The sequence below is a fragment of the Pleurodeles waltl genome, chromosome 3_1 (genome assembly GCF_031143425.1).
Source record: "Pleurodeles waltl isolate 20211129_DDA chromosome 3_1, aPleWal1.hap1.20221129, whole genome shotgun sequence".
NCBI lineage: Eukaryota > Metazoa > Chordata > Amphibia > Caudata > Salamandridae > Pleurodeles > Pleurodeles waltl.
In genome coordinates this window covers 1,031,562,177-1,031,588,283 of record NC_090440.1, presented here as the reverse complement: position 1 = coordinate 1,031,588,283, position 26,107 = coordinate 1,031,562,177, and the positions used below count along the sequence as shown (strand labels likewise).

At 44.9% G+C, this 26,107-nt stretch overlaps 1 protein-coding gene across 1 annotated transcript in view; it reads right to left on the bottom strand.

Moving 5' to 3' along the window:
• Positions 1–26,107, bottom strand: part of LOC138284945 (glycerol-3-phosphate dehydrogenase 1-like protein) — a 169,839-nt gene that overhangs the window by 39,196 nt on the left and 104,536 nt on the right. Inside the window, exons 6-7 of the mRNA XM_069224293.1 lie at positions 16,728–16,961; positions 4,461–4,567 (exon numbers count right to left, since the gene is read on the bottom strand). Coding sequence (XP_069080394.1) covers positions 4,461–4,567; positions 16,728–16,961 — 341 coding nt within the window. The remainder of the gene's footprint in view (positions 1–4,460; positions 4,568–16,727; positions 16,962–26,107) is intronic.

Below are 26,107 nucleotides of genomic sequence, written 5' to 3'. Positions count from 1 at the left end.
ATCTAGAAGGTGACCCTGTGCTTGTGACCATTGTGATGCTAGGCACTGTTGTAAGGGCCTCATGTGCAGTCTTGCGTTTGGGACAATGGCTATGCATGAAGACATCATGCCTAGGAGTTGTAGTACCATCTTTGCGTGTATCCTTTGTGTTGGATACATGCGTTGTATGATGGTGTTGAAATTTCGAATTCTTTGTGGACTTGGAGTGGCTACTCCTTTTGATGTGTCTATTATGGCTCCCAGGTATTGTTGTACCTTGCGCAGCAGAATTTTGGATTTTGTGAAATTGACGGTGAACCCTAGTTTGAAGAGGGTTTGTATGATATGATTTGTGTGATTTGAGCACTGTATTAACGAATGGGCCTTGATTAGCCAGTCGTCTAGATATGGGAACACATGTATTTGCTGCCTTCTTATGTGTGCAGCGACTACCGCTAGGCATTTGGTAAAGACTCTTGGTGCGGTTGTTAATCCGAAAGGCAGTACCTTGAATTGGTAATGTATTCCTTTGAATACAAACCTTAGGTATTTCCTGTGCGATGGGTGTATTGGTATATGGAAATAAGCATCCTTGAGGTCTAAAGTTGCCATGTAGTCGTGTAGTTTTAGCAATGGCAATACTTCTTGTAGTGTGACCATGTGAAAGTGGTCTGATTTGATGAAAGTGTTCACTACTCTGAGGTCTAGGATTGGCCTCAGCGTTTTGTCCTTCTTTGGTATCAGAAAGTACAGTGAGTAAACTCCTGTGTTTATTTGTGTGTTTGGCACTAATTCGATTGCATTCTTTTGCAATAGTGCCTGCACTTCTATCTCCAGGAGATTGGAATGGTGTGTTGTCAAATTTTGTGCTTTTGGTGGTATGTTTGGAGGGAATTGTAGAAATTCTATGCAATAACCATGTTGGATAATTGCTAGAACCCAAGTGTCTGTAGTGATCTCCTCCCATGCTTTGTAATAATGACTTATTCTTCCCCCCACTGGTGTTGTGTGGAGGGGGTGAGTGACATGTGAGTCACTGTTTAGTAGTAGGGGTTTTGGGGCTCTGAAATCTTCCTCTATTTCTAGGGAATTGCCCTCCTCTATATTGTTCCCGAAAACCTCCTCTATACTGTCCCTGGTAACTGGACGGTGTTGCTTGTGAGGTGCTGGCTTGTGTGCTCTGACCCCGAAACCCCCCTCGAAAGGGTGTTTTACGGAATGTGCTGTAATTCCCTCTGCTCTGCGGGGAGTAGAGTGCGCCCATGGCTTTGGCAGTGTCCGTATCTTTTTTGAGTTTCTCAATCGCTGTGTCCACTTCTGGACCGAACAGTTCTTTTTCATTAAAAGGCATATTGAGAACTGCTTGTTGAATCTCTGGTTTAAATCCAGACGTTCGGAGCCATGCATGCCTTCTGATAGTTACAGATGTATTAATTGTCCGTGCAGCTGTATCTGCAGCGTCCATGGAGGAGCGGATTTGGTTGTTGGAAATGGTCTGTCCCTCCTCAACCACTTGTTTTGCCCTATTTTGTAAGTCCTTGGGCAGATGTTCAATGAGATGTTGCATCTCGTCCCAGTGGGCTCTGTCATAGCGCGCAAGTAGTGCCTGGGAGTTTGCGATGCGCCACTGGTTTGCAGCTTGTGCTGCGACTCTTTTACCAGCTGCATCGAACTTGCGGCTTTCTTTATCTGGGGGTGGTGCATCTCCAGATGTGTGAGAGTTGGCCCTTTTCCTAGCTGCTCCTACAACGACAGAGTCTGGTGGCAGCTGTGTAGTGATGAAAACCGGGTCTGTAGGAGGCGCCTTATACTTTTTTTCCACCCTTGGTGTGATTGCCCTACTTTTGACCGGCTCCTTAAAGATTTCTTTCGCGTGCCGGAGCATACCAGGGAGCATAGGCAGGCTTTGGTATGAGCTGTGGGTGGAGGAGAGTGTGTTGAATAAAAAATCATCCTCGACCTGTTCTGAGTGGAGGCTTACGTTGTGAAATTGTGCTGCTCTAGCCACCACTTGAGAATACGCGGTGCTGTCTTCTGGTGGAGATGGCTTCGTAGGGTATGCCTCCGGACTGTTATCTGACACTGGGGCGTCGTATAGGTCCCATGCGTCTTGATCTTGGTCACCCTGGCTTATGGTGGTGTGAGCTGGGGAGAGTGATGGAGTTCGTGCTGGTGAGACGTTAATCACGGGCGGAGGAGAGGGTGGTGGGGTAACTCTTTTCACCACTTTTGGTTGTGGTGTCTGTTCAGTTTGGAACTCCAACCTTCTCTTTCTTCTAATGGGGGGAAGGGTGCTTATTTTTCCTGTCCCCTGCTGTATGAAGATACGCTTTTGCGTATGGTCCACATCAGTTGCTTGTAGCTCTTCCTCAAACCTATGCTTTTGCATTTGGGAGGTTAGCGAGTGCTCTTCTGTATAAGAGCCTGAAGCTGGGTCGCTTGCAGTTTGTTTCGGCATCGAAACCCTGTCTGCGTGTTTTTTCGGCTCCGAGGTGACTTTTTTCTTTTTCGGGGCCGAAACCTCTCGGCGTCGAACTTCTTCGATGCCGCTGTCTCGGCGTCGAGCCGTGTCCACACCGGCATCTCGGTGTCGAGGCTTGTCTCCAGCATTTTCTCGGTCCCGAGAAGGCTGCGTGCCGGTGTCTCGACCGGAGTCGGACGACCTCGGCACTGTTTGGGCCTTTTTCGGTGCCGACGGTCGGTCACCGAATTTATGGGTGGAGCCATGGCCTGATGGCAGTGGCGTCCCCTGGGCCTTGTAAATCTTTCTCTGTGTGGTTTTCGACGTCTTACTCACGGTTTGTGTATCGTCGAATCCTTCGGAGTCCGATTCTTGGATCGAGAAGGTACCTTCCTCTTCCTGCTCCTCGAACTCTCGGTGGGCTGTCGGCGCGGACGCCATCTGAAGTCTTCTGGCTCGACGGTCTCGGAGTGTCTTTCGGGACCGGAACGCACGACAGGCCTCAGAGGTGTCTTCACTGTGCTCAGGTGACAGGCACAGGTTACAGACCAAGTGTTGGTCTGTATAGGGGTATTTATTGTGGCATTTGGGGCAGAAACGGAACGGGGTCCGTTCCATCGGCGTTCTTCAGCACGCGGTCGGGCCGACCAGGCCCCGACGGGGGATCGAAAAACTACCCCGAAGGGCACCGGAGCTCTTCGATCTTCGATGCGGTGTGGAATCTAAGTACGCCGATCCCGAACGCAACAATACCGACGAAAATCTTCCGAAATTAGCTAATTTTCCGTTCCGAAACTCGGAGCGACAGGAACACGTCCGAACCCGATGGCGGAAAAAAAACAATCGAAGATGGAGTCGACGCCCTTGCGCAATGGAGACAAAAGGAGGAGTCACTCGGTCCCGTGACTCGAAAGACTTCTTCGAAGAAAAACAACTTGTAACACTCCGGCCCAACACCAGATGGCGAGCTATTGCAAAACATGCGTATCTACAGCGACAGATGCCATCGAACATAAAGCTTTCCATGATCATCTCTCGGACAAATATTTGTGCCATGTTGTGACTAAGATATGTGACGTGCTATGTGGCTCAGGACGTTTGTCAGGAGGCACAGAGAATAGTGATTCTGCATCATGTTAAACGGCACGTGGGATACTATGAATATCTGCAGCTCCTTCTACCTCATGATGTGCCTTTTTCTGGTATGTCTTACTTGAGAAATCAAGGGCCTGGAATATAAAAGTGGTTTGCGGTTGAAAAACCTACAATTCACAAAATCACTGGCTTTGCAACTGTAAAACAGGCTGTTACAATATACTAAAGACACATTGTGATTCAGAAATAACTTTCCAACATGGAACATAAATGTTTTAACTCATGTTGACTTGAAAATGAGGATGTATATACCCTTCTCCTGTGCAAGTCGGAATGTAATGTATCAATGGGTGGCAGCACCAATTACAGTCACAAACTATTGATCAGTTACAGAGTCCTGAAAGAGAGGGATTTGCAAAGTGGGCTGGGACACCTTCCACCTTGTGAGAGATGGATATTGGCTTTGCACGAGCACATGGCGGTCAGATGACCGCCACAAGCTTTCCCCAATACCTGTTGCACTACTTTTCCTTTTGCAGCAGTCCCTGTTGCTTTAGCGATGGAGGTCTGCTGTTCCTCTGTATTTGCATGGGTCGCAAAAGTGCTCCTGCCTTATACTCGTTAAAGAAGCTGGTCTTTCTGTAATCACTTGCAAAAGGATATTTTGAGTTGCAACTGAGTAGTGCATCAGAGGCAGTGCAAAATGACGATCTGATCACAAACCAATCGGTGTGCACAAAACAACTGATTTGCTACAAGATCTTAGCACATCTGGCAACACAACAGGGTGCCAATTAAAACCGACAACTTTCATGCTCGTCCTCATCACTCATTTAAAATAGGGAACATTCACAAGACAAACGGTTAAAAATACAAATTATAGACAGTAAATCATTCAAAAGTTACAAAGCGAAATACTACTTACTTTTCAGACAGGTTTTTCTGTTTTAGAATTTTATAGACTTCTGCCGAAGCTTGTGGACCTTGAAGCTTTTGTCCATTCAACATTGCTTTTTCTAGTTCCTCAATTGACTAAAATAAAAAAGCATGTTTTAGTCACACGAGTAGAAAAAAGCATTCTTGCTTTTGTGCCACATCTTTGGTAATGAAATGTATCTCCCTGAGCCTGCTTTATGTTTCGTGGAGGAGGGTGATAAAAAGAGTAACATTCAAGGGATTAGGATCAAGTTACTTTTATAGCGTGACTGCTACTTTCGGTAAGAAGGTTCTTTCTAATTATCAGCTTGTCGTACCGCACCACTTAAATAGAAAATATTCCCAACGCTGTTAATCAGAGGGTTGTGTGCTCAGCGCCATGCAGGTACCTGCTAGTGCCCTTCTAAACCAATCTGTGGATGTCATGGTGTCGGAGGGGCGGTGGTGATTTGGGAAACGACAATGGTCCAGGAGTAAATGAGGCAAACTGAAGGTAACATTTCCTGTTCCTACATCCTGGCTCTTTCCCATTCTCAACTCGTGGATACATTACACAGAAGTGAGCCTAGAATACGGAGTAGAAAGCTAAATGGATCAGCAGTCTAGATGAACTGGTTATGGAAAACCTCATGGCCAAATAATGCATTGCTCTGGACGAAAGCCAATAGGGCAATGGTTCGTAACCTTTTCACTTCAGGGGGCACCACTGAATCATTACTGGAATCGGAGCATCGCCTGAGCAATTATTGAAAGCCAAGGACCCCCGGCCTATGCAATTTCTATGATGTGAACCTCCAAAATTATACACAACAATACAAAACAAATATACACCAAAAAATGCTCAGATTATTGAAACATTTTGTTTGACAGTCAAATATAGAAAACGTTCTCACATGTTTAATTTTGCTTATTTATATATACTTTATTAATTTTCATAACACCCCCCCTACCTCCACCTAGGTAGGCCTCATGGACCCAGGGGATTTTCAGATCAGAAGTTAAGAACCACTGCTTCAGAGCACAGTGCCTGCATGATGCATTTGCTGTTGCCCATGTAGCTACCTTATCTATGTCTCACAGAATGGTGCCATAGCCACCTTAGCTTTGGAGGAGTGTGCTATGGCACTAAATGGAGGACCAATGCTACACATAAAGGAGCATAGGCGATCACAATCACATCAGCAATCCTTCCCTTAATAGCCACACAACCAGCATAATTGGTAGCAAGATTGACAAAGAGTAGCTAAACTGAATGCAGGTTCTATCAAAATAAAAACGCAAGACACTCCTAACATCCAAGATGTTCAGCATCTCCAAAGCCACAAAGGTATGTGGGCATGCAAAGAAGGTAGGGGAAAATGTCGTTGTTCTAAAAATCGTTCATTACCTCAAGGTCAAGGATGAAGTAAGACTCTGGATCACAGTGTACCAATGGATCCTGTGTACGACATACAACCTACAGCTCCACCTCGCTTAAGTTATGGGCACCAGAAAGGACGTCTTCCTGGAGAGAAGCTCTATTTCGTAGGAGGTTGTGAGTTCAAATATGTTGTACACAGGTTTCACTAGACCAAGGCTGAGTTCATAGGAGACCTTGTGCAGCCTGACCAGAATGAAATAGTGCCTCATGTCTGTCAAGCGACTTTTAACAAGCTCACTGGTGGTTCTCCAGATCTGTTTTTGTACATGCTGATTGCTCATTAATTGGTCTTACGGGTGCTTGCTTTCATGTCTGATTCAACCGATGCCTCAAGAAGGTTAAACCATCATCCACCACGAGTGAGTGGACTGTGTTATGGTAAATCCTAAAATATTCATAGCTGTTTACTCTCGTATTCAGCTTTGGTGGAGAAATTTCTGATATGTTCAGGATTGCCACAGTGAGTGAAGGATAGATTGGCAGGATACAGACATGCACCCTTCCTCCCTCCGTTCGCCAGGGCTTCTTCCTCTGGAGATGCAAGTGTATTTCTTCGGAAGATGAGGGTGGTCTGGGAAGTGAACGTGATGGAACCAATCTGGAAGCATTTTGGCTGAGGGCTCAATGATGTCCCTATGTTTTGTAGGACTCAGGAACATAAGATAGAGGAAATACATAAAGTAGTGCACCTCTTTAGTCTTACATCAGGTTGTCCCCTAGGGACGTCTTCGCTTGCCCAAGCAGGTGGTGGCCTTGTTATACATGTTCACATGAGTGGAAATGTTATAGATGGCTGGCCATCTCCAGACCTCAAAGACAGAAATGAGAACGTTAAGGGGAATCTCCCACTTGTGAGTTGAATGGAGGCATTACCTAAGCTGTCTTCTCTGTGGTTGTTGACTCCTGCAACACGAGAGCCTAGCAGGAATACACCATGAATGATTACTCAGTACCAACACTCTCCTCCTACCTGGAAGAGTGGCAGGAAGTGTGTGTTCCCCTCCCTTTGGATGCAGAGGAAGGCTAAGTTCTATCTGTGAGCACTATTGCCACTCTGGATCTCACTGCTGGAGCGAATGCTTTCAGCAGATGAATACTGTCTTCCACCTTCTACATGTATACGTAGGGAGACAAATCTAATCTGCCCAGAAGGCACTGAAGGAGCACATCACCTATACTCTAAAGAGTATGTTGTAACCGCAAGTTGAGGATAAAACAGGTGGAAGATGCATTCCATTGTAGGTTTGGGAGCATGTGTCCAGATCTTCTGAAGACTGTTTCCAAGGATGGGAGGCCTGGGACAAAATTGGACTTGTTGCCCAACACCTGATCCCAGCACTCCAGAGGGAACAAATGTGAAGACTGCCATGGTGAACCACTCTGCTGCATGATACCAGTTGTTCCATAAGCCTGTGAACCCTCGAGACAAAAGGACTTATGCTCTGCCCCTTTCTGGAAGAGTAATGAAAATGTCACTTACCCAGTGTACATCTGTTCGTGGCATTAGTCGCTGCAGATTCACATGTTTAGCACAGTCCGCTGCCTGGTGTTGGGCTCGGAGTATTACAAGTTGTTTTTCTTCGAAGAAGTCTTTTTTGGTCACAGGACCGAAGGACTCCTCCCTCTTCGGCTCCATTGCGCATGGGCGTCGACTCCATCTTAGATTGTTTTCCCCGCAGAGGGTGAGGATGGAGTTGTTTGCTATAAATAGTGCCCATGCAATGGAGTGAATACGTATGTACATAAAAAGTTTATAATAATTATTTACAAATGTACAAATGTTTAAGATTTAAGATCTACTTCTAAACGGCTACAGGCTTCCCGGGGAGGCGGGAGGGCACATGTGAATCTGCAGCGACTAATGCCACGAACAGATGTACACTGGGTAAGTGACATTTTCAGTTCGATGGCATATGTTGCTGCAGATACACATGTTTAGCATAGACTATAAAGCAGTTACCTCCCCTAAAAGCGGTGGTTTAGCCTGTAGGAGTTGAAGTAGTTTGGAATAATGTTCTTAGTACAGCTTGGCCCACTGTAGCTTGTTGTGCATTTAGTACGTCTACACAGTAGTGTTTAGTAAATGTATGAGGCGTAGACCAGGTTGCAGCCTTACATATTTCGCTCATAGGAATGTTTCCTAGAAAGGCCATTGTAGCACCTTTCTTTCTGGTTGAGTGTGCCTTTGGTGTAATAGGCAATTCTCTCTTGGCTTTAAGATAGCATGTTTGAATACATCTGACTATCCATCTAGCAATGCCTTGTTTAGAGACTGGATTTCCTATGTGTGGTTTTTGAAAAGCTATGAACAGTTGTTTTGTTTTCCTGATTAGCTTTGTTCTGTCAATGTAGTACATTAGTGCTCTTTTGATGTCTAATGTATGTAGTGCCCTTTCAGCCACGGAATCTGGTTGTGGGAAGAACACTGGCAATTCTACTGTTTGATTTAAATGGAATGGTGAGATTACTTTTGGTAGAAATTTTGGATTTGTTCTTAGAACTATTTTGTGTATTTGAATAAATGGTTCTTGTATGGTAAATGCCTGTATTTCACTTACTCTTCTGAGGGATGTGATTGCAATGAGAAATGCGACTTTCCACGTTAGATATTGCATTTCACAGGAATGCATGGGTTCGAAAGGTGGACCCATGAGTCTTGTTAAGACGATGTTAAGGTTCCATGAAGGAACTGGTGGTGTTCTTGGTGGTATAATTCTTTTTAGCCCTTCCATGAATGCTTTAATAACTGGTATTCTAAATAGAGACGATGAATGAGTAGTTTGTAGGTAAGCAGATATTGCTGCGAGGTGTATTTTTATAGATGAAAAAGCGAGATTCGCTTTTTGCAAATGTAGTAAGTATCCCACTATGTCCTTCGTAGAGGCATGCAATGGTTGGATTTGATTGGTATGGCAGTAGCAAACAAATCTTTTCCACTTAGATGCATAGCAGTGTCTAGTGGAAGCTTTTCTAGCTTGTTTTATGACCTCCATACATTCTTGTGTGAGGTCTAAGTGTCCGAATTCTAGGATTTCAGGAGCCAAATTGCTAGATTCAATGATGCTGGGTTTGGATGCCTGATCTGTTGTTTGTGTTGTGTTAACAGATCTGGTCTGTTGGGTAGTTTGACATGCGGTACTAGTGAAAGGTCTAGTAGAGTTGTATACCAAGGTTGTCCTGCCCATGTGGGTGCTATCAGTATGAGTTTGAGTTGGTTTTGACTCAATTTGTTTACTAGATATGGAAGGAGAGGGAGAGGGGGAAAAGCGTATGCAAATATCCCTGACCAACTCATCCATAGAGCATTGCCTTGTGATTCGCGGTGTGGGTACCTGGATGCGAAGTTTTGGCATTTTGCGTTTTCTTTTGTTGCGAACAAATCTATCTGGGGTGTTCCCCAAATTTGAAAGTACTTGTTCAGAACTTGGGGGTGAATTTCCCATTTGTGGACTTGTTGGTGGTCTCGCGAAAGGTTGTCTGCTAGTTGGTTTTGGATCCCTGGAATAAATTGTGCTATTAGGCGAATGTGGTTGTGAATCGCCCACTGCCATATTTTTTGTGTTAGGAGACACAATTGTGTTGAGTGTGTTCCTCCTTGTTTGTTTAAATAATACATTGTTGTCATGTTGTCTGTTTTGACAAGAATGTATTTGTGTGTTATTATGGGTTGAAAGGCTTTTAACGCTAGAAATACTGCTAACAGTTCTAGGTAATTTATATGAAATTTTGTTTGGTGTACATCCCATTGTCCTTGAATGCTGTGGTGATTGAGGTGTGCTCCCCACCCTGTCATGGAAGCATCTGTTGTTATAACGTATTGAGGCACTGGGTCCTGAAATGTCCGCCCTTTGTTTAAATTGTTGCTGTTCCACCATAGAAGCGAGAGGTATGTTTGGCGGTCTACCAACACCAGATCTTGAAGTTGACCCTGTGCCTGTGCCTGTGACCATTGTGATGCTAGGCACTGTTGTAAGGGTCGCATGTGTAGTCTTGCGTTTGGGACAATGGCTATGCATGATGACATCATGCCTAGAAGTTTTAGCACAAATTTTGCTTGTATCTTTTGGTTTGGAAACATAGCACTTATTACCTTGTGGAATGCTTGCACTCTTTGTGGACTTGGAGTGGCAATTCCTTTTGATGTGTTGATGGTTGCCCCTAGATATTGTTGTGTCTGACACGGTTCGAGGTGTGACTTTGTATAGTTGATGGAGAAACCCAGTTTGTGAAGGGTTTGTATGACATATGTGGTGTCGTTTGTGCACTTTTTTACTGTGTTGGTCTTGATTAGCCAATCGTCTAGGTAAGGAAACACATGTATCTGTTGTCTCCTGATATGTGCTGCTACTACTGCTAGACATTTTGTGAATACTCTTGGTGCAGTTGTTATTCCGAATGGCAACACCTTGAATTGGTAATGTATTCCTTTGAATACGAACCTTAGGTACTTTCTGTGAGAAGGGTGTATCGGTATATGAAAGTACGCATCTTTTAGGTCTAATGTGGTCATGTAATCTTGCTGTTTGAGCAGTGGAATGATGTCTTGTAGTGTGACCATGTGAAAATGGTCCGATATGATGTAGGTATTTAGTGTCCTGAGATCTAATATTGGTCTTAATGTTTTGTCTTTTTTTGGAATTAGAAAGTACAGGGAGTAAACTCCTGTGTTTTTTTGTTGTACTGGTACTAACTCTATTGCATCCTTTTGCAGTAGTGCTTGAACTTCTAGTCCTAAAAGTTCTAAATGTTGTGGTGACATTTTGCGTGTTTTTGGAGGGATGTTTGGTGGGAATTTGTGGAATTCTATGCAATAGCCATGTTGGATTATTGCTAATACCCAATTGTCTGTTGTAATCTGCTGCCAAGATTGGTAGAATTGGCTTAGTCTTCCCCCCACTGGTGTTGAGTGAAGGGGTTGTGTGACTTGAAAGTCACTGTTTAGGTGGAGGTGTTTTTGGAGTCTGGAATCTTCCCCTACTCCTTGGGAATTGACCCCCTCTATATCCCCTGAAACCTCCCCTTTGGAATGAACCCTGATATGGTGTGGTTCTTGTTTGTTGGCTGGTGGTGTCTGTGGGTTGGCCACGAAACCCCGCTCTAAATGGAGTTTTTCTAAAAGAGCCTCTGCTCTGCGGGGAGTAGAGTGCGCCCATGGCTTTGGCCGTGTCTGTGTCCTTTTTAAGTTTTTCAATGGCTGTGTCCACTTCAGGGCCAAAAAGTTGTTTCTCGTTGAAGGGCATATTAAGGACAGCCTGCTGGATTTCAGGTTTGAAGCCTGAAGTGCGGAGCCAAGCGTGTCTCCTTATGGTGACAGCAGTGTTGACTGTTCTCGCTGCAGTATCGGCTGCGTCCATTGAAGAGCGGATTTGATTGTTTGAGATCGTTTGTCCCTCTTCAACTATTTGCTCCGCCCTTTTTTGGTATTCCTGGGGAAGATGGTCTATGAGAAGTTGCATCTCATCCCAGTGTGCGCGGTCATATCGGGCCAGCAGCGCTTGAGAATTTGCGATGCGCCACTGGTTGGCTGCCTGTGATGCTACTCTTTTTCCTGCCGCATCAAATTTTCGGCTTTCTTTGTCCGGAGGTGGGGCGTCGCCAGATGTATGGGAATTTGCTCTTTTGCGAGCTGCCCCTACTACTACGGAGTCAGGTGGTAACTGCGAAGTAATAAACACTGGGTCTGTGGGTGGTGGTTTGTATTTCTTATCCACCCTTGGGGTGATGGCTCTTGATTTTACGGGCTCTTCAAAAATTTGTTTTGCGTGCCGTAACATCCCTGGTAGCATTGGGAGACATTGATATTGGCTATGTGTAGCCGAGAGGGTGTTAAATAAAAAATCATCCTCTATAGGATCGGAATGCAGTTGGACATTGTGGAATTCTGCTGCCCTAGCCACCAGTTGCGAGTATGAGGTACTGTCCTCTGGCGGTGACGGCTTTGTGGGGTATGAATCAGGATCATTGTCCGGCACTGGGGTGTCATATAGGTCCCAAGCGTCTTGATCCTGATTATCTTGACTTATGGTAGTTTGCGCTGGTGAGTGCATTTGTGGCGGTGTTTGTGCCGGCGATGCCTGTTGTGGTGGAGAGGGCGGAGGCGTGACTTTTTTAACCACTTTGGCTTGTGGTTGTGCGTCATCCTTGAGAAATCCGATCCTTCTTTTCCTCATTATTGGGGGAAGGGTTGATATCTTCCCTGTGTCTTGCTGGATGTACAGTCTCTTTTGTGGGTAGTCTGATTCTACACTTTGGAGCTCTTGTCCAAATCTGTGCATCTGGCCACTTATTCCTTGTTCCTCTGTGTAGGATGGAGGTGTGGAACTTTTCGGCGCCGAGATAGAATCTTTTTTCGGCTTCGGCACCGACAGAATTTTGGTGGCTTTCGGCAGTGTGTCTCGGTGCCGATGTTTTTCGGTGCCGGCATCTTGTTTTTGCCTCTCGGAGCCGCTATCTCGGCTCCGAGGTTGCTCCATGGCGGTCCCTCGACCGGAGTCGGGTGTCTTCGCTATGGGCGTGCCCTTTTTCGGCGCCTTCGACGGCTCGCCGGTTTTATGGGTCGAGCCATGGCCTGTTGGCAGTGGCGTCCCCTGGGCTTTTGTCTTCTCGATGCTTTTTATTTTCAACGTCTTACTCACTGTTTGTTGTTGTTGTTCGACGTCGGAGTCTCCGGATTCTGATTCCGGGACCGAGAATGTTTCCTCTTCGTCGTCGAAACGTTGTTTTGTCGGCGTGGACGCCATTTGTAGACGCCTGGCTCTTCGGTCCCGGAGTGTTTTTCTGGACCGGAAGGCTCGACAGGCCTCACAGGTATCCTCCTTGTGCTCGGGGGACAAGCACAAGTTACAGACCAAGTGCTGATCTGTATAAGGATACTTACTGTGACATTTTGGGCAGAAACGGAACGGGGTCCGTTCCATCGGCTTCGATGTCGCACGCGGTCGGGCCGACCAGGCCCCGATGGGGGATCGAAGCTACCCCAAAGTCTTCCGATGATCGGTGTCGATGTACCTAACTATCCCGATACCGAACGGAACAATACCGACGCTTTCTTCCGAGATTCTGACTAACTTTCCGAACCGAAACACGGAGCGAAAAGGAATACGTCCGAACCCGACAGCGGAAAAAAACAATCTAAGATGGAGTCGGCGCCCATGCGCAATGGAGCCGAAGAGGGAGGAGTCCTTCGGTCCTGTGACCAAAAAAGACTTCTTCGAAGAAAAACAACTTGTAATACTCCGAGTCCAACACCAGGCAGCGGACTGTGCTAAACATGTGTATCTGCAGCAACATATGCCATCGAACAAGCCTTTCTGAAACTTAAGTTAAATAATTTTTCAATAAAATGACAGCACAGTGGGAAGCAGAGTGGTTTTGTGTGGGTCACAGAGGATGTAAGATTGAACAGGCTCCTGTGGGACACATCTAGGCAGACTAATGTTCAGGCGAGGTCATTGTCCAGGCAGGGGTAACAGAAGACTTTCCTCAACTACGGAAAGGCAACCACTGCAGCCAAGAGCTTAGTGAAGTCTTTGGGGTTACATAATGGCCAGAGGGCAGCCTTTTAAACTTACAGTAGTTTCTTACCATGAACACAGTTGATAGAAATGGGGTCTAACTAGCGCTATCACTGCGCCTTTACGGAGTCGCTTCCAACAGTATCACGCCACTCGCAAGGAAGTTGGGGCTGGTCATGAAGTCGCGCAGGCCCCGGATACAGACGCTTGGAAAATGATGAGGAAACAAAGACAATACCCAGAGTAGGGAAGGTGAGGCATCGCAGGAGCCAGTGCAGTTCCTTACTGGTACTGGGGAGTTGAGGCATCAGTTCCTTACTGCTAGGCAGGGGAGGTGAGGTGTTGGTTCCTTACAGTTGCAGGGGAGGTGCTGCAGTGTCGGTTGCAAGGCGCCGGTTCTTTACAACAAGTCTGGTTTGATGACTCTAGCAGGTCAAGATGCGAGGTGTTGACTTTGCAGTGACACAATCACACCACGGAGTAACCGGTGCTGCTGCAGAGTCGGAGTTTGGTGTTACGGATGTCGTTGACACGGCGCTTGGGACTCATGCTGTGGTGGGACTTCGGAGGCGCTTCAGTGGCACCCCTCCTGTGATGCAGGTCGTGGCTGTTGCACTCAGTGGGGACCACGGCTCCAGTGCAGGCAGAGGCGTGGAGTCGGACAGTGACACCAGTTACTATCTCGCTCTGGAGTATATGAGCTTAGTTTCTTCTCAGTTGCACCAGAGCTGGATTACAAAGGCCCAGGGACTGGATTTGCACCACTTGGCAAATCAGGAAGAGAGCCCATGTGCTGGCAGGTGAAGTCTTTGATGGCTTTGAGACTTCTTAACAGGAGGCAAGCTCAGCCCTTGGAGAACCTTGAAAAGCAGGATGTAGAAAGCCAAGTTCAGTCCTTTAACTCTAAGGACACAAGCAGCTAGCAGCAGGCCAGCACAACAAAGCAACAGGCAGAGTGACAGTCCCTCCTATAGCATCCAGTTCTTCTTCCTGCCAGAATGTCCTGAGTCCAGAAGTGTTCTAACTATGTGGTGTCAGAGGTCCATAACTTATACCCATTCCTGTTTTCAAAGTAGGCAAACTTCGAACAGTAGTCTCTGCCCTAGCCCCAGACACACTCCAGGGGGTTGGAGACTGCTTTGTGTAAGGACAGGCACTGTGTCTGATTGGCACATGGAGTTTCATGTCTGCAACTTTGCTCTTCTTAAACTAGTGGAGAACCTCAATGGTGGCGAGATCAAGCACATTGTCCACATCAAATGTAATGTTGAGGACTTTCCTGCATTGCCTTTGGTTCAAGGTCCAAATACTTTAGCCATACAGGCATGTGACATACCATCTGTACTTCTGTCTTTACTATTCTCTCTCACACTGAAATCAAGGGGCATATTTTCAAGCCCCTTAAGCTGCGGGTGCGTCACTTTTTATGACGCTTGGGTGGTACTGTGTGCAGACCCATATGTATGAGGCCACGCAAAGAGACTTTGCGTGGCTTTTCGTGGTCTCATAGATATGGTGTAAGGCAACGCAGCCCACGTCGCTGTGTTACCTTACACTTCGTCAGGGAGGAGTTCCATGGGCATTGCGGTGTGTTCCTACGCAACACCCATGGGTTTTGACTCATTCCCAGATTTACAAGTATCTGTAAACCTGAGATTGCATCAAAACTGGTATACCATCCTGCACAAAAACAATCCTGCCTGTAACGCAAGCACCTGTGCACCATGGTGCAAGGATGCCTGGGTTGGAGCTTGGAAGCACACGGTGCATCAGTGCAAGAAAAGGGCAGAACTGCTCCATATCTTTTTAAATATGGAGAATTTCTGCTCTCTCCCTTTCACACAATGCAGCACAGCAAGTTCCTTAGCTATGTCCCGCATTGTGTGAAATACTAAATGAGCCCCAAAATTAATTGCTGTGCCAAACAGAGAAAGACAGACTGCCTGAAAGGACTGAACACACTGTGGACTTAATTCACTAAGCTATTTGCAAACCTAGGTTTGCCTAAGGGGCAGTATTTACAACAGAAAAATCTGTGACGTCTGCCTTCACAAATAGATAATTTTTACACGTACATTACAGCATTATTAGAGGATATTCCAAGGGCCAGATGTATGAACATTTTTTGCACTCGCAAACGGTGCGAATCGCAAAATTCGGCTGTTTGCGAGTGCAAAAAAGTGGTCTGCGATGCATGAAAGGCATTCGCAGACCACAAATTTAAAATCGCAAAAATTGCGATTTCTTGCGTTGCGACCTGGTTTTGCGAGTCGCAATTTGCGATTCGTAAAATCCACATCGCAAGGCGATGCTGCAAAAAATCGCAAATTGCGATTTTTCGCAGAATGGCATTTTGCACATGCAAAATACCATGAAATGAAACCAGGTGGTAACCTGGTGCAAAATTAAAAAATGCATTTAAAATGCATTTTTAAATTGAACATGTAAAGCACACATGCCCTTTTGGCATGTGTGCACCTTACATGTCCCCCAAAACATTTTTGGGGTGCAGCAGAGGGGGCCATAGGCCCCCAGCACCCTGGGCATTTGCATTTCCAAAATTGCGATTTCTGGTTCAGAAATCGCAATTTTGGAAATGCAAAAAATTCGCAGCTATGGGCCAACAGGCCCATAGCTGCGAATGGGGCCGGTATCGCAATTTGCGATTCGGTAATAGCATTTGCGATTTTTAAGAAATCGCTATTACCGAATCGCAAATGTGATACATGGCACTTTGCAAGTCGGAAATAGCGATTTCTTAAAAATCGCTATTTCCGAATCGCAAAGGGCCGTGATGATACATCTGGCCCGAAATGCCTAATTGTGCGACAAGTGGTGGATTGTGATTGTGTCTCCTGAAGCAGCTGAACATCAACTAACCTCCCAGTTGAATATAACTTTCAAACTTTTGCAGGTACTTTTCCACCCTGAAAATGGACAGAAGTATGCTATTCTCTAAGGCAGAAATAAAAACTGTTTTCAGGGTGGAGAGAGGCAGTCCAAGCCGCTCAGACCAATCCTGACTCTGTTTTCATGCTAGGTTTAGCATGAAAGCAGCGCCAGGATTGCTGGGGAGCCTGTGCTGGTGTCCCAGTGAATGCTGGGGCACCAGCAGAAGAGAAAGCGAGGTGGCTGGAGGCAGCGAGCTGAGGTGATGAGAAAGGTAAGTTTTTTTTTTTTTGTTTTTTTAAAAAGTTGTTTCCCCTTTCCCCCTCACCCCCACCACACCCATCTTGACATTTGCGACGGCCGCCGCCGGATTAGACAGCACAATTTTTGAAGTGCAACTACCAATAGCAAGTGAACCTCAATCATCATTTACCTTTCCAGTTTTTGCAAAGGCCTCTGCCACTTTTCTATTACGTCCCCCGTAGCATGTGGTAATTAGGTCAGCAACTCCGCAGCTTTCCAAAAAGGTAGCAGTGGTGACTTCCCCCTTGCAAAAGAGTTTGGCGAAAGCCACCATCTCCATGAGGCCTAGCCGTATTACTGCTGCCTTAGTGTTGTCGCCGAATCCCAATCCGTCGCAGAAGCCTGCACCCACAGCGACAATGTTCTGCAACCAAAGCAATGGAAGACTTCACATTAAAGATGTTATGGTCCAGAAGGAGGGATAAATACCATTAGGTGAAGGCAAACCACAAAAAAGCAAGCAAATAGAAGTGACAATAAAGCCAACCAATCGTTGGCAAACAGTGGGTTCTAAGGCCACTGTAAGATTTTAGTATGGACCACAAGAGGTCTTGCACAAACAGACAGCAGGTGAAACCTAAAATGTAAACAGGTAGATACACCCATAATTGTGCACTTCCTCAAATATGCTAAGACTGGAGTTAGAATAGCTAATGGTGGCCCCAGTCAAGCAACAGGTAGGATGTAAGTTTTTACAAATTTAATGCAAGTCAACATTTTTGCACGGAATAATTAATTTATGATAGATATTTTGGCAGTGGATGTTTCTGAGCCTGTATTTTTGCACTCATTGTTTTTTCACTCTATGTCATACTTTATGATGATTTAATAAATCGGGAATTTGAGATTAACATGTTTTTATATAACCTGATATTCCTTAAAACATATCTGACAGTGTTTTGCAAACCCATTTTGCAATTTATTGAGAAAGCACAATTCACATGCAAACCAGCGTGAAAGAACAGTTAATCAGATCACTGCTGTTTTAGATTCTAATAACAACTTTCGGTTCTTGTACAGAGGAGTGTAAGTCTTTTTCTGTTATTGTGTAATTGAGATAATTGCGTTTTAATCTCACGATGTGCCCTCACATTCGACTCAGCATCCATAGCTATGGTGATAATCTGCAATATTAAGATAATGTCCTCTAGAACATTTATTATTACTGCAGTAAGCGGTTAGTAAACACATCTTTTGATACATGATGGATCTGATCGCATTTTGCCTGGACATTACGAATCTAGACACATTACTCAACTACTTAATAACTCTTCCTATGCCTTCCCCATCTCTCGCATGGCTCCTTCCATACTCCCTGCAACCCCCTCATCAGCAAGATTTCAGAGACACCTATTTCATGCTGGACCTAGCATCCAGCCATGAGTTCATACATTAGAACAATAATATAACAAAATCCAGGTTAAGACTACTTCTAGTGTGGGATGTACAATATACTTAAACATCTATGATATTAGACAACATAACAGATGTAGAAAAGTCCCTCTTTTGACATGGATCACCTCCCACACTTTTTGCCTGGTTTCAGGTGTAATTTTGACTTAAAGTGCACAGGGTTTCTGCTAACCAGTACTACAGTGCCAAATCTCTTTACCCCAAAACTGCACAATTGTCTTTCCCAATTTGCAAAAACTTTAGCACACACTGAAGGTCCCTAGTACCCAAGGCCTGGGGTACTAAGGAGGGTCCCTAAGGGCAGCAGCACAAATTCTGCCATCCTAATGGACCTCTTACCAAGCACATGACAGGCTGCCATTACAGGCTTTGAGTCTTAGTGCAGACAAAAGTGAAAACACGACATGGCACACAGCCTGTGTGTTGTCCCCTAAATACTGCATGCACTATATGTAAGTCAACCCTCTAGCAGCCCTTACAGCCCTAAGGCAGGGTACATTAAATTGCATGTGAGGGCACATCTGCACGTCCGGTTATGCCCCTGCTATGTCTTTGTCGATTCTCAGACATAGTAGGTGACCAGGGAAGCCATTTTAAATGCATGTGCTGGACACTGGTCACTATGAGTTTCCCAGCTATATAATGGCCTCTCTGAATATAAGGATGTTTGGTATCAAACATCTCAGATTAATGAACCCTCACTGATGCCAGTGAGGAAGTTATTAATAACTCCACCCAGAGGGCACCTTAGAGGTGCCCCCTGAAAACCTACCAGCTACTAGTATGTTGACTGACTGGTCCTGACCAGTTCAGCCACCATAGATGTGTTTTTGACCCCCCAAGGTGACAGCCAGCGCTCTCGAGGACCAGAGACAAAAGCCTGCACATGGCAGGGGTGTTACCACTTCACCCAGGCAGGTTGGACATTCCAGGGTGGGATGCTTTAAAGGCCTGGCCACCTTTGTGATGCGAAACAGGTCTCTCCAGGTGGTGGTGGTGACTGACCCCACATTTGGTGGCAGCACAGGTGGGAAAATTAGGAAGATTAGGAGGTGTGTCTACTTCATGCCAGTCCCACCCCTAAGTTGGACAAGCTAAAGTGGACACCACTTTTCAAATTCCTCCTTTGTAAGGAAATAAACCACTAGGGTTAGAGTTAAGCCCACTTCCCGCCTGAAGTGGTCATAGAAAAGGTGTAGTCACCCAAAGAAGAGTCACACCTGCAGAAGACAAAATATAGAAGCAACTGACTTGGTACCAACTCTGCCTGCGGACCTCAACGGACTCTGCCCAAAATGATGACTCGTTCTGCAGCTGAGCCTCCCAGAAACCCAGGAGGACTGCTTGCCTTCTATAAAGACTCCAGACTCCCGTGAGCAGCATTTCTGCTCTGCAACAAAGTCTCAAGAAAGGACTCTGCAACCTACGGAACAGCAAAGACCTGACACCCAAAGTGACCTCTGCACCCGACGTCCACAACTCAAGGTGAAGCCAACCAACAGTGCCAGCAAGGTTCCCTAGCTGTCCAGAGTTCGAGTCCAGTGGGGTCTCCCCCATCTTGGACTCCCCCAAGTCGCCTGCAATCTCTGCATGCAGGCCCCCCTTCTTCCACGGCCTTGTGGGGAGAGAAAACCCGAAACCTTCAGCAACCACTGCACTCGTCGCCCCTGATCCCATCTGCGGTGGGTCACTGGTGCCAATGACGTCCCCTGGCTCCTCTGAGCTCCGGTCCCCCGTGCTGGTCTCCCTGACGACACCTGCAGCCTCACCACACAGGACCCGCTGACCGCGAGTACTCTTGGATGCAGAAACCTGACGCCTAAGGACACCCCAGCATCCGTCGCCCCTAGGCCCTGGAGAAAAGGACCAAAGGTGCACCTACATCTCCGAGCACCCCGCGTCTACAACTGGATTCCTAGCCAGAGCCTGCAGCCTGTTTGTCTCGAGGACCAACTTCTGTTGAAAACCATTGGGCACCTTACTGCACCCCTACACCCGGCTGCCCTAGTGCTGCAAGGAGTGTCCTACTGGTATGGTTCTGATCAGTGCCCAGTACTTATCTTAAATCTCTGAGACTGGCCACATAAGTCGTTGTTAAGCCTCTGTTTGCTGAACCTAGTTTTCCTCCATAGGTTAACAGTGAAGAACTCTGAGAACTGCACTAAGTGTTGATTTTTGTATCTGAAAAGTATTTATGCTTGAAAAAGTACTTACCTGATTACAAAGTTCTTGGGCTTGAAACGTATATAACAAGAATTAATATTTTTCTACCTTGGTCTCAGATTTACTCTTAGAGTCTTTGTCTCACTTATTACCTCTGTAAATACAACAAATGCTTATCACTACCCTCTGATAAGTCTAACGGCTCGCCCACACTACCACAAAATAGAACATTAATCCTATCTACTTTTGCTTCTGCAAGTCAACTGGGTATCCACCGGACTCTCTACGCGGTGTACTTCTTTTTAGTGCACCACATAGAGAGCCAGCTTCCTTCAATTCAGAACTGACAATTTTCTAACATTTATGTGATTTGTTATTATTTGAAAATCAATAAATTCTTATGCCATAAGAAAGCACTACAACTCTTTTGTATACATTTTCTTGTAGATTGTGTTTCCTTCTGAGTGACTATGCCAACATTTAAATCATCTGAACCTCATTTTGCAATATAGCCCAAAAGTGCAGTTAAATCTCTCACCTTGACAAGTAAGGAGGCGGTTTTAGTGCTCCTGTACTTATGTACTCAGTTGCATTCAAGATCAGTACTTCAGCTTTGCGATGCTGTAGAAGGTGCAATGAAGTGTGGCTTCCTGTGTCACATCCCTGGCCGTAGAGTTATTTTGAAAGGCAAGAACATGCACAGATGATCAAGGAAGCAGGCTCTATGCAGAAGCTTTGAGAGCTGTGACTCAAGTATAGAAGGCAAGGCGGATTGCATGCCAGGGAGAGGGGATTGAACTGGGCCGATCAAGCAGGTCCTGGCGAAGCCAACACAACCAAGATTTCCACTGCACAGAACTCCAGCTACATCCTGCCAGAGGTTGCCTCAGTAATATGGACTTACTTGCAGTAAAAAGAAATGGGTCTTTGGCCATTCAGTTGCACACCAAGTGACTTTGAAGCACTTTGCCTTGGCATGCGCTTGTAGCATGTGTATGTTATGATTTGTATAATTTGTTCATCTCTTGGATTGAAGTTTAAGCCATCTGCTATAACACCCCTCAAACTAGAACAACTGTGCTAAAACGGGCATGGACTTAAAGTCATGTGAGCCCCTAAAATTACCCTAAACCAGCCAGCGAACCTGTTCTTGAAACGAGTATTTGTAGTACAATTATAAATGGGAAATGGAAAAGAAAAGAGGAGAAAAAGGTCCGGAGAGATGGCCATCATCAACTAGATGGCAGCTCATGCTCCTACTAAATACTCCTAGGCAATCGCAAAATCATGCAAATAAAAGAATTCCAACAATGTTTTCGACAAAGGTTCAGGTGGATATGAAAGATAAAAGACAGGGTAGATGTATGTCCTCTAACCCTTTTCCATCGTCCCGCCCCCTTATGTGTTTTCTAGGAATGGAGTTGGGAGTAACGGGCTGAATATTTAAGCACAGAATAATCGGCCACAGAGGAGAGAATACTGCAAGTCAAAACTCAGTCCCAATTTGCTGATTCTACTATCCCAAGGAGTCAGAGCCAGCCAAATAGACAATTAACGGAAAGCACAATTCTAAAGACAATCTCTCTATCAAGATGGAAATATTGTGAAGTACAAGGGAGAGATGTCCCCAATTTCAGAAAACAAACTAAGAGAGAGGATCAAGGACAAAAATTCATCTTAAATATTGCCAAACTATTGTCACCAAAACCCGGAGTCACTTTAAAAACCAAGGTAAACACCTTGTTACAGGTCAAAATATGCCCATTTGCAACTGGATCCAAAGAAATGATAATAAACCACAGGATGCAGCAACGAAGAGACTAGCCGATAACCACAGACTGCACTGTGGTGGACTAAGGGAAAGGAAACTTCCCACAGTTTCTAAATCTTACCACTCAACTCTTGCAGAAAATCGCCAATTTAAAGATTGTTTTTGACAGTCAATAAAAGAGACAACAGACTACTGTTAGTACAGTGGAAGTGCGGTTGAAGACTTCAAAGGCTTACTGTACGACAGTGACAAGTGCTTGATAAGACTATTCTAACTTAAACTGCTGTGTCCATAAGTTGCAGAAGTTTAACTGGCATTCGGTGCTAATGGGACTGCAGGTTTAAAAGTGGCAAACAGTTACATTTTTTATGTTGTTGAACAATGCCCTTTTTTAGGCTCTTTTATATTAAGGCATGTATTTTCCTTTTTTTCTACGTCGTTTTCCTTTTTATTTGTCCACCTTTTCCCATACAATGATCAAATATCTTCCCGTGTTTTGATGTTGGCTTTGTGCAAATGGCTCTGAGCCGAAAGTGCTTAATTATAAACTTGGAAACTTGGATTAATTATGTGCATGACCCTTACTTTATCGTACTCTGGCTGAATAATTTAACACGCAGGTGTTAATGTCGCTTTTAGTAAAATAGAATAGGGAAGCTCTGCAGATAGAGTGATGTGCCAATCATACTCTGATCAGAATCGGTCCAAGCGTTATTTCTGGTCCGAGATGGTTTGAAAGCAAATATAATCAGGATATTGTTGCTATCACAGAAACATGGGGCAAGAAAAAGCACGATTCGGATATAACCACACAGTTACCACATACAGGTATATTCTTGAATAGCAGATGCATAAGTAAAAAATATTTACAGTAAAAAAAGCCCTCAATTAGTCCATCTGGCAGAGGGCTCTGGTTCTTCCATATGTTTGAAACATAAAGAAAACACGTGCAAACTTATCACCCGTTGGTATCTGACCCCTGACCATCTGCACAAAATGTTTGGGAACTCAGATGTTTGCTGGAAGGGGTGTGGAGAGCGGGGCACTTTTTACATGCTTGGTGGGCATGCCCCTCCCTACAGTCTTTCTGAGATACTATCCTGCAGAACATATACAACATCACTTACATTACTTTGCCACGGGAGCCACTGCTTGATCTGTTGGGGGACCCTGAGGATGAGAGGGCCTAGAGACAAATTTACAACTTTTCTTCTATTAGCGGCACACCTCTGTATAGCCCAGATGTGGAAGCAGCCTCACGCCCCTACTGTAAACCTTTGGTGGAGTAAGGTGTGGGGTATATACGCTATGGAGACATTCACTTCAATACTTAGAGACAAACAGACTAAATTCAAGTCCATGTGGCATCCCTTTCTTACCTACATCGGTTAGGGGGTGTACACCTCACTATGTCAAAAACATTCCGAGTTTCAGACATGTGGACTTTTTCATCTTTGGAGCCTGAAGAAGAAACCTCATGATGAAGCTACAGTATAGCTTTTTGGCAAGCGTGAGGTCCGCCCGCGTTGTGGCTCCTGCTTCCTTTCCCTAGGCAGTTGGATACTGATGCATGGCCCTGCTTATTGTTTTTTGCTTATTACTGTATTTAGTGCTACCTCACCCATCCAATGTGGCAACATACTGTCACTGATAATGTAAATTGTCTTTCTGTCATACTTTGATATGCTGCTTTGTCTCCTGAAGGCTGATTGTTTTGATCAAAGTTGGTGCTTATTATTGATTATTAAAATGCAAAAATAAAGCTTAAAAACAGCCCTCAATTGCACAAGTAATCAAATCAGAAAGATAGGCAAGCACTGACATTCCCAACCGGTCCGTCTTGCATTTTTGAGCCCTGAATAAAGCATACGAAAGTCGCTGCACATAATTAAACAATTGCTTCTGTATACAAAGCACCTATGAGATACATATTGTAATATGTGGTGTTTCGGTGTACTGTTGGAATGTAAAATAGTCATTCATGCATTTTATTTCAAGCACACATTAGAAGTTGGAATGATGTACCAAACATCCTATAACAAGAGGTGCAAAATAAATACACCTACAGGTGGGCCCAAAGCCTACCCTTTGCATATTTTAAAGTATTCGTAACAATAGCTCAAGCTGACAGCACTGCTGTCAAGCAAGACCTAAAAACAGAGAGATGCATAGAAGATGGACAGCACCGTCAAGGCACTTGTATTGAAGCCATGCACCAAATTAGTTAGTGAAGGGGCATGAACATGTTCACATATGTTAGCAATTCAAGAAAGATCGTATCTATCATTGATAAAGAACCTTGGGATCCTCCTAGTCTAAATGGATGAGAACCTTGTTGCCACAGTCAACGATCCTGTATTGCTCCCTCACCTCTACTATAGATAGCACCCTTCTATTTGCCCTCTATGTTTGTTTAATCCAAGTCTCAAGGTGCACATACATACACATCAAAATTGTCTAAGCTGTGGCAGGGGGCAGGTTCTTATGAAGGAGAACTGTTAACACTTTGACGAAGAGCCCCGTGAAAGGATGTCATGTGATAAGGCTGCTGTGTTGTTCCCGATATGGGATGGAAATCAGTGAAGATGGTCAAGATTTGAGGGACAAAGAAGCAAAATTGAATAGAGGCACATGTCAGACCATATTAATCTAATGAGGGGTCCCATCAAGAGTGGAAAGATACGTTTAAGGAACTAGGGAATGCCATCAACAGTGCAGAATAGCATAGGACTAACATCTTGCAAATGGTGACATGTTGACTGCACACATTTAAGAGCTTATGGTAAACATCGTTAAAATCAGTGGGCCAGATCCTAGCCTATGGCTTGCTCACTAGAACAATACTACAAATGTAAGGGGGTGGGAACATTAGAGAGTCACCAATACACACAGTGTTACATGCATGCATCACTTTTGGTGAGAACTCTTCCTTACACCTCAGCACTTCGGGTTTGTCAAGGATCAACCTGGACCAACCTTGATACTGATAGGATAAAGAACTAGAAAGGCAACTAATCGATGAAGGATAGGTCTCAGTGCCTGCATTCCCTGCCAAAGTTTTGAGACACACAAGATTTAAATTAATACAATACAGTGTTTTGCAAAGAACTTACTTAACACCGCATTGACTACACAAAATTTAGAGAATTTGGATACTTAGCCAAGGTGTAGGGCTTTGGATACTGGCCTCTTCCACATGTTCTGGATGTGCCCAAACATTACTACCTACTGGGCGGAGGTTCTTTCTATGAGACTTAACTTATATAGACGTGATTCAAGCCTGCTCGTCAGAAAGCTCTTCATAACAGCTGCACTTAGTATTCACTTTTATCCCAGGGGATTGCATCTTGTCAACAGTGAAGGAAAGAAAATGTGAGGTGGTGTCGCTGTTATATTTAGGGATGCATTTGAAGGAACCTCCACTCCACTGAAGCAAGTAGAGAATACTGAGGGGCTTATTTTTACCTTCAAATTGGCAGGCTCTTTTTCCTTTTCAGGAATTTTGATATATAGACCGCCTGACTTCCCAAATAGTTGTTTCATTGCAACACTCTAATTTTACTGTCCTTGGGGATTTCAATGTGCATATGGACGATCATAAATGCTCTCCTGCTGACCAGCTCAGCCTTATTTTGGCAGGCATGAACCTTTTGCAAAGGGTCCAGTTGCCCACGCATAAGAAGGACATGCTCGATTTCGATTTGATTTTCTCCTACATCACTGACCTGAAAGTTTTTCCGGCAGAGTGTCTCATCTGGTCATCTTTTAATGAAGTGCTGAATTGGAAGAAACCATATAAACCTCCACCTCTTTCAAGAGTATGGCAAAATATCATGCAGGTGCCCCTCTCTCAAAAGTTACAATCTGCCACTTCTTCCCTAATGGGCATCCTCGACACCGATGTGGCCAACGTTTATAAATGGATTATCACTGTCCTTGATTTTATGGTGCCACTAAAACCTCAGGTGGTAAAAGGGACTAAGCCCTCTTCCTTAGTTCTTCTTGGTTCTCCTCCTTGTTAAGGGAAGAGAAGAGCCGATGAAGAAAGCCCTATTGCCCAGAGGTCAATATAAAAAAGTGATAAGAAATTTTCGTAAAGCTTCCTATAGAGCTCAGAGAGAGTAAATCTCCTCTCGAATCTTGGCGACTTCAAACACTTCACG